Genomic DNA, 9042 nt, shown 5'->3' with positions numbered 1-9042 from the left:
AACTGAATACTTTGTTTTGCCTCGACGTGCTTTTCTGGACCGATGCTTAAAATTTAAATTGCCCAGCAAGAATGTCTATTTTCTATGTTTATGTTTGCGTGTTTGTATATTTCGGTTGGATTCTTTCGGGGAGGGGGGGGGAGGGGTTGTTACGTCATATTTTTCTATGCCGGTATGCTCGGTTTCTCCCAATACGTAAAGACAGTGGTATCCTCTGTTTGCCTCCCTTGCACTCCAACGCAATCTGACCGAGGGAGACACACATGGTCGTTGATCGTACCGAGTTCCTTTTCACCGCAGCTGGACACACTCTGACTCTTTAGAGCATCTGAGCAAAGAAATGAACGATGGACCATTACTGCCGATGTCTGAGATCTGGCTCTTGAAGAAGAAGGGGAAGTGGGTGGTTGGCGGGTGCCCTGGTGTGGTTTGCTCCTTCTTTTCTATCATGCAAACATTTATATTCGTCATCTCTCATCCTTCTTTCTTACGTTGTGTATGTTACTCTTTTGTAACACATCATCTATTCTTAGGCACTTATATGACTTTGTGGGTGGTTGGTGGGTGCTCTGGTGTGGTTTGCTCCTTTTTTCCTATCGAACATCTGTCGTCTTTATCTCCCCTCCTTCTTTTTTGTACAAGTGTATGTTGCTCTCTTGTAACACATAATCTATTCTTCGACACTTGCATGACCTTATTGTGTTGCAAGTGCCTTAAAACTCTTACTAAAACTAAACTTATATGACCTTATTGTGCTGCGAGTGCCGTAAAAAAATTACTAAAACTTAAGAAGAAGAAGGGGAAACAGTTTGAAGTGGTGTATTACCTCCCTATCGATAAAATTTCGATCATTTAGGAGGCGGGCTTCGACCCTGCCTGTCACGGCCTACCCGGGCTGAGAGGGACACAAAGTCCCAGAAGAAAAACGGAAGATGCTCAATGAAACTTCTCCACACACGGGAATTGAACCCAGTGGGTGGTTGGTGGGTGCTCTGGTGTGGTTTGCTCCTTCTTTCCTATCTCTCCTCCTTTTTTGTGTATATGTTACTCTCTCTTGTAACACATCTATTCTTCTGCACTTACATGACCTTATTGTGTTGCAAGTGCCGTAAAACTCTTTTATACGAAAACTACGACCCAGACCTTCTGCGTGCGACAGCGAAGCGTCAAACCACAACACCGTAGACACCGGCGAAGAAGAGCACTTTTGGTGCTCTTGGACTTAACGCACACTTACTAATACGTGTCAGCTGTGACCTTAAACGTTTTATGACCACCTCGTGGGTGGTTGGTTACAGTGTGCCCCCAGTAGGTCCTACATCTCTACTGTCTCTTCTTTCCTTTCAGTTTGTCCATCTGTCTTGCTATTCTCCGCGTACGACTGAATGGCCATTATTGTATAGCCGTGCTTCTCATCTGACTTGAAGCTCTCTTACAAGTTTTATGAGTTCGTTGAGGGTTCTTGGAAGGCGCCACTGATAGGTCTTACCAATTGTTATTTCTCCCTGTGTTGTTTCTGTCTGCACGTGTTGCTTTTCTCTAGCACTTAATGGGTCACTTTGTTGTCAATGTATTTTTATTTAATTCAAAACAGCACTGTTTTATAGCTTGTTCAGTTTCGCATGTCCACGATTAAAATTAAAAAAAAACACCCAAAAAACCCTCTGGTCTTTCCAGGCGGGTCTTAAAGTTGGATGACCAACAGAATTAAACAAAAAAGCCCATTAATAAAGGTAATAAATTACGGTTCCAACATGTATTCTTTGATGTTAGCCTAAAGTGGGCCTGGAGATTACGTGTGTAATTTGGAATTTACAGTGTACAGATAAAATATTCAAAAGTTGATCTATTTGCAAAATTACATGCATATTAGCAAATTCAGGGATGTACCATGAGGGTCGTCCAGAAAGTAAGTACCGTTTTAAAATAATTATAAAAGAAATAATGTTCCCAATCAAAACGAATTATTTTTGAATATCTCGCGAACGATTCAAACCAAAGACGCGGAATGTTTAACGACGGCGTTGTTCTGCTTCACGACAAAGCAACTCCTCACAAGTCTGCACAGACCCAATACCTGATCGCCTCCTTGAGATGGGAACAGTTGAAGCACCCATCGTACAGCCCAGACCTGGCTCCGAGTGACTTTCATCTGTTCCTGCATTAAAAATTTTTTTGGCCTGGCAGGACTTCGACTCAGACGCTGATCTCACAGGAGAGACTGGACATTGGCTGACATCGCAGACGGCAGCTTTCCACGACAAGGGCATTCAGAAGCTCTTCCCGCGCTACGACAAAAGCCTCAACAGTTCCGGTGACTACGCGGAGAAGTAGTCATATGTATGAGATATTAAAAAATAAATCCTTTTGATTGGGAAATGTATTTCTTTTATAATTATTTTAAAACGGTACTTACTTTCTGGACGTCCCTCGTAGAATGTTTTTAATGTGGACAGACGAAAGTAAACAAGTTATAAATGATAACTATCGTGTAGATGTGTTTCTTATCGGTTTTTTTCCTCTCTCTTAATTTATTGTATCTCTCCGTCGTGTTTTTCCCAGCTCAAAGTGACCGTTAATTGGTTTGTGATCTTCTCAATTGAAATAAGTAAACAACTTCACCCCGACTATCGCAACCAAAGTGGGTGGTTGGCGGGTGCTCTGATGTGATTTGCTCCTTCTTTCTTATCCAACATCTATCATCCTTATCTCCCCTCCTTCTTTTTTGAGTTTGTTACTCTCTTGTAATACCTCTAATTTTCAGCACTTATAATATGACCTGTTGTGTTGCAAGTGCCGCAAAATTCTCACTAAAACTAAAACGCTACCAGAGATCATGTATGTAGAGCATACGAGCAGGTGGTGTCATGTGTGGTCGGTCCGGTGGTCCCAGTGGTACATAATTTCCCGGTCTCTCCGTGTGTGTGTGTGCGCGCGTGTGTGCACACCCATACACACACACTCTCTCTCTCTCTCACACACACACACATACACACACACACACACACTCTCTCTCTCTCTCTCTCTCTCTCTCTCTCTCTCTCACACACACACACACACACACACACACACACACACACACACACACACACACACACACACACACACACGTGCACGCACTCTTCCCTCACACATCCTTTCTTCCACACATAGATCTTTGCACATAACCATAATAATATAATACTATGCTTGCACTCACAAACAGGATCACAGCCATGTGCATAATATAAATGAACAGTAATTTAAACACTGATAATGTTAAGCTCATTTGGGAGTATTTGGCGCATTGTGCGCTCGATGCTCGCGGAAGTTAAACCAAAAATAATAATTAATTAATTTGTTTATTTTATCTGAAAGAGCTAGGAGCAGAGGTCATGACGGCGCACCATCTAGGCGTACAAGTCGATGGTATTTGCATATATCGTGTTGCCCTTTGTGTGTGTGGGAGATAGAAGTCTCTTTATTGCTAGTCTTCTCCGCCGGGTGAATCATCCGTCTCAAGGACGAATGCAGTTGTTTAGTGGTTTGGGAAAAATTCTTCTTTTTATCGTCTTTTTTTCTCTTACGGAGTGATTGGTCTTGGTTCGAATCCTCAAGAAGATCTTTTTTTTTCTTTTTTGTGTGGAGTTTTTAAGGCTCTCCGCCCGTGAACTTTTGAGATCGCACCCCTTAGAGTGCGTTAACGGTGTTGAAAGGGGCGTTAAACCCGAGCACTTATTTGCTCTCCCGTTTTTAAATGGAGTGAAAATCGTGTTCCTTTATGTTGGCGAGAGAGAGAAAAAGGGAGGGGGGGTGAGAGAGAGAGAGGGGGGGGGGAGGGGGTGATAGGAGAGAGAGAGGTTGGCCAGAGAGAGAGAGAGAGAGAGAGGGGGGGGGACGAGAGGGGAGGGGTGAGGGAAGGACGTGCGTAGTAGGTCAAATAAGCACTGAATGGACACCCCAGCTTTACCTTTGCAGTTGTTGGGTTGTTTTTTTTAATGTTGGCGGTTGGCGGATGTTCTGGTGTGGTTTGCTCCTTCTAATATCCTGCCAAACATCTATTGTCCTTTTCTCTCCTTTTTTGTGTTTTTTACTCTTTTATAACACCTCTAATCTTCGGCACTTATATGTCCTTATTGTGTTACAAGTGCCATAAAATTGTTAATAATACAGATACATGTATGATGTATAGAACGAGAATGGGTATTTAGCTTGGGGTTAAAGGGGTTATGGATGGGCTGTGTCTTGTCTTGTGGTTCTCTACCTGTACCAAAATGTCCGTTGTTGTGCCGAGGTTTTTTTTTTCTCTCTCCTTTGTGAACACCGAAGGAAATAAAAATACTAGAGATGCTTCTTTGCTCATCAGCGTCTGTAGTGTTCAGTACTTCGGTTCGCTGTTGCTCGCAGAAGAGAGCTTGTGGTTGGAGGGCGCCACTAGTAGGTCCTACTTCTTTACTTTCCGTCTTTTGTTTCTGTCAGTCTTTCTTACTTTTTCCCTGCACTAAATCACCACCCTTGTGTCCCTTTACTCAAACAAACAAACAAACAAACAAGCAAAAGCATACAGAAGAGAGAAGTTTTATCCAGTATTTTGTTTTTTCTCTCAACCTGGGTTGGCACTTGCAGGAGGGAGGGGGCTCTCGTGGCCTAGAGGATAAGATGTTGGCCTCTCATTCGGGTAACAACCGAAAAATTTTCTTCTCTGAAATTTCACCTCCTTTCCTACTCTCTAGCAATGTTCTGTCGTCTGCTTTCATTTCCACTTTCTGCCCCCACCCCCTCACCTCCTTTGCCCCCTCCTCTTGGCTCCTGACTCTTTCTGCAGCCTTTCTACTGCTACTCTTTGGCTCCTCCTAACTGCTGTCTTTCTGCCACACCCCTGATCTTCTGGTAGGAAAGATCTACACCTAGCCTTCTCGGACAAGGGCGAAAAATCTCGGAGGGCCCATGTGCAAGTTGTGCACGTTAAAGATCCCTTGGTCTAAAATCGATAAGAGTAGGCTTCGGCCGCCACCTGGGCAAAATTCAAAATTTCCTACCAACTGAAAATATTAGGTGTGTCCCGCGCGCTCATATGACCTTATGCAGTTGCGAGCGCCGTAAAACACTACAAAAACAACAAACAAACTTACAGGAGTGTCCAAGCCGTCGTACTGAATGATTCAACTTGTGTCAGCTGGGGGGAAAAAACACCAAATTTTTGTTTCCTCTTACTTTAGATACCTTTTCTCAAACCAAACTGAAGTGAAGTCTGGATGTGGGTGGTTGGCGGGTGCTCTGGGGTGGTTTGCTCCTTCTTTCCTATCAAACATCTATCGTCCTTATCTCCCCTCCTTCTATTTTGTGTTTGTTGCTCTCTCGAAACACCTCTAATCTTCGGCACTTATATGTCTTGTTGTGTTGCAAGTGCCGTAAAACTCTTACTTAAACTAACACCTCTGATCTTGGGCACTTATGTGACCTTATTGTTTCAAGTGCCATAAAACTCTTACTAAAACTGAAGAAGTCGTGTCATTTTGATAATAATAATAAATGACATAATTTTGTAATTATGTCGGTCTAGTTCTCTCCTGCTGAGCTGTTATTTAATACCGTGTTGGTCCACCCACAGGTGCTTCCCCACTTGTCACTGACCAGACATCTGTATCATGCTAGAGACGCACGTGCTGTTGCTTGTGATTCGAACCTGGACTGTCTGAGCCTTAGAAGAGCAATTCCTTGATCCGGTTTTCTTCAGCGCTTTTCTTTTTGTCAGTTCATGCCAGGTATGTTACTGCGTGTGTCTCAAAGGGTTGAAGACGGGCGAGAGATGTTTGGTACTTTTGCCCGTATTGTAGGGAGCCTCTAAAATTTGTGTATGGTAGTCTGCTCATTTATCTCATCTGCCTCTTTCCCTTTCTATCTCTCTATGTCTGTCTGTCTGTCTGTCTGTCTCTCTGTCTCTCTCCTTCTCCCTCTCTCTCTTCCCTCTCTCTCTCTCTGTTTCTTTGTTTCTCTCTCTCCCTCTCTCTCTCTCTCTCTCTCTCTCTCTCTCTCTCTCTCTCTCTCTCTCTCAGTTTGTTTGTCTGTTTCTTTCTCTCTGCAATAAATCACTCTTTGAAAAGAAATTGTGTACCATAGGTATTGGGAGGGCACCACTATTTGGTCCTATTTCTTTTCTCTCCATCTCTTTTTTTTGTTTATTTCTGTGCACTTGTTTTGCTTTTTTCAGGTGCTTTGAGTGGCTATTATTGTGTTGATTTGCTTCTCTTACTCTTTATCCATGACACCCCCTCCCCTTAAAAAACAACAACTACAAAACAAAAACATCAAGCTGTATTGCAAATCATAAAGCTTTATTGTTGATTTTCTCTTTATTTTCTTTCAGCTCTCCTCCATCTCATAACAACAGCAAGAAAAGAGAACGTGCTCACCTCAGTTACCTCAGAAAACGACAAGACTCCACGCTTACTACGCTGCTCTTTTGAGAAGGGAGATTATCTCGAAAAGTAAAAATCATCTAATCATCATGAGTAGTATGAACGAGTTCAGCTCTCCTTGCACCGACGAGCCCCTGGCCGGGAACCCCAGAGTCCACCAAGAGGGCCGGGAGTACTACGAGCGCAACGCCAAGTCGGCCAACTGGTTCTCCCACGAGAACGGGCTGACAGCACCCAAACCCGAAGCCCGCCTGCGATCCGACGCAGCCCGCGACAACGCCATGAAGAACAGGGGGAGTATGTCGGACAACATGAAGGGTTACGCCAACCCTGCGGTGGAGAGGAGCGTACATCCACGGGCGGTGAAGGGCGAGGCCGAAGCCAATGCCGTGGGCAGCAAGGGAGGGAATATGAGAAACCTCATGGAGAATTACGGAAACTTGGAAATTTCTCCACGCCCAGGAGCCAAGGTAAGCTGACAAAAGGCATTTTTTCATTTTGGTACAAAAATTTGTTATTTGCTAAATCGAAAGCCTGATTAGTTACCCTACTTGTGTGAAAAAATCTAAGTGAAACTGATTATTTTTTGAATAAATCAGAACTTAGATATGGGAATCACTATTTTTAAATGGTTAGGTTGACAAAAATCAACAGTGTCTTTGGACATCGTCATGATTCAGCTGTTTGTTACCTGTTTCTGTAAGACAAAACTGTGACCCCTGGGATGTGGCATGCGCTACCTGTCGTTGGAAATTGGGTCCAACCTTATTGTAGTCCAGAAAGTAGGCTCCATGTGCTGTACAATGTTGAATTACCCCAACTGAGCTTGTGAACTTTCTGAAACGTTCTTTAGGTGTTTGACAGGTGCTCCAGTGAGGTTTGCTCTGCTCCTTCTTTCCTATCACAAACATCTATTGTACTTATCTCTCCTCCTTCATTTTTGTGTTTGTTATTTTAATCTTTGGCACTTATATGACCTTATTGTGTTACCAGTGTCTACATTTTGTGACTAAAACTTTTTAAAACCTTAAGTCTCTTAGTTCTGTACTACCTCCTTGTTCTTGACTTTTTCATGCTGTCTTTATACTAACTTTCTGCAGGCGGTTGGCGGGTGCTCTGATGTGGTTTACTCTTTCTTTCCTATCAAACGTCTGTCGTAATTATCTTCTCTTCCTTCATTTTTGTGTTTGTTACTCTCTTGTAATACCTCTAATCGTGGGTGGTTGGCGGGTGCTCTGGTGTGGTTTGCTTCTTCTTTCCTATCAAACACCTATCGTCCTTATCTCCCCTCTTTCTTTTTTATGTTTGTTACTCTCTTGTAACACCTCTTATCTTCTGACGCTCATATGACCTTATGCAGTTGCGAGCGCCGTAAAACCTTTACTGAAACTAAACAATACCTCTAATCTTTGGCACTTATTTGACCCAGACCTAGTTCTAATTGTTTTGCAAGTGCCATAATTGTTTTGCAAGTGCCAATAAAACACTTACTAAAACTAGATACTAATAGCTTTCTAAAAGCTGGTATGGGAGGAGGGAAGGGGGGGGGGGTAGGTCATGGGGGTGTTTTTTCCTCTTACTTCTGTATCAGTCTGTATGTGGCGTGAAGTGATGTTGTTGGTCAAGTCCTGATAATGGTGATTGTGACTGGCACTGTGCTGTCAGGTCAAGGGTCAAGAAAGCATGATTTGCTGCACGTAGATGTTTCATCTGTAGTTGTTCTAACATTTAAAGTTGTGATGCAGCAGATAAAAAACAAATTTTTTTGGGTGTTCGTGTGTGTGTGTGTGTGCGCATCTGTTTAGTTTTCCAAGCTAGATGCCGTTTTTCTGTAACGGCATGGTGAAGAGCTTGGTTATCCAAGACTCATTGTGTGAAAAAAGATGCACTGTACCCTCATTTATCTACATGAAATTGATCAATTCATTAATAAAGGAAAGTGCAACTTTTTAAATTTGAAAAATGTGCTGCCTATCATTTTGGGTACCCCCTTCCCCAAGTACTGCGTTTTTGCATGAACTAGTTAGTAACAGCATGACATGTTTGTTTCTGTGTCTCTGTCTGTTTGCACGCTGTGGTTGCCCCGCCCAGGTGAAAGGCTGGGAGGCGGAGGAGTACAAGGAGAGGGAGCAGGGGTCCACCAAGGTCCTCCTCAACCACTACAGCACTGACCCTGTGCCAGCCTCCGAGATGCCACCCGCACCCAGGCTGGGGCTGGGAGGAGAGGAGGTAGGAGGAGGAGAGTGTTGGTCGGAGGAGAAGATGAGGATAGATGAAGGAGGAGAGTATTGGTTAGAGGAGAGGAGGTTGGAGGAGGAGGAGGGTATTTGTTGGAGAAGAAGTGGTAAGAGGAGGAGGGTATTAGTTGGAGGAGGGGAGTAATGAGGAGGAGGGTATTGGTTGGAGGAGATGGAGGGTGTTTGTTAGAGAAGAAGAGGTAAGAGGAGGATTATGGTGATGGAAGGAGGAAGATACGAGGAGGAGGATCGTAGATGGAGAGAAAATAAGAGGAGGAGAGGACGTAGGAGGAGGAGTGTGATGGGAGGAGGTAGAAGGAGGGTGATAGGAGTAGGAGGAGGTGAAATAATCATAGTGGATGGGGTGTCTTCAGGATTTTAATATTGAACTTTTGTGTGTGTGTGTG

The 9042-nt window shown here is 43.6% G+C and overlaps 1 protein-coding gene across 5 annotated transcripts in view; it reads left to right on the top strand.

The window, feature by feature from the left end:
- Positions 1 to 9042, top strand: part of LOC101847611 — a 63174-nt gene that overhangs the window by 38744 nt on the left and 15388 nt on the right. For 3 of the 5 annotated variants that reach the window (XM_005108135.3, XM_013087948.2, XM_035972360.1), the window contains exons 2-4: positions 5591 to 5744; positions 6347 to 6868; positions 8490 to 8627. In XM_005108135.3, coding sequence (XP_005108192.1) covers positions 6488 to 6868; positions 8490 to 8627 — 519 coding nt within the window. In that variant the 5' untranslated portion in view covers positions 5591 to 5744; positions 6347 to 6487. The remainder of the gene's footprint in view (positions 1 to 5590; positions 5745 to 6346; positions 6869 to 8489; positions 8628 to 9042) is intronic. The other 2 variants (XM_005108136.3, XM_035972361.1) reach the window with 1 other exon arrangement.

Source organism: Aplysia californica, unplaced genomic scaffold (assembly GCF_000002075.1).
Source record: "Aplysia californica isolate F4 #8 unplaced genomic scaffold, AplCal3.0 scaffold00663, whole genome shotgun sequence".
Taxonomy (NCBI): Eukaryota; Metazoa; Mollusca; class Gastropoda; order Aplysiida; family Aplysiidae; genus Aplysia; species Aplysia californica.
The sequence above is the reverse complement of the archived record's forward strand: the minus strand, read 5'-3'. Positions and strand labels throughout refer to the sequence as shown.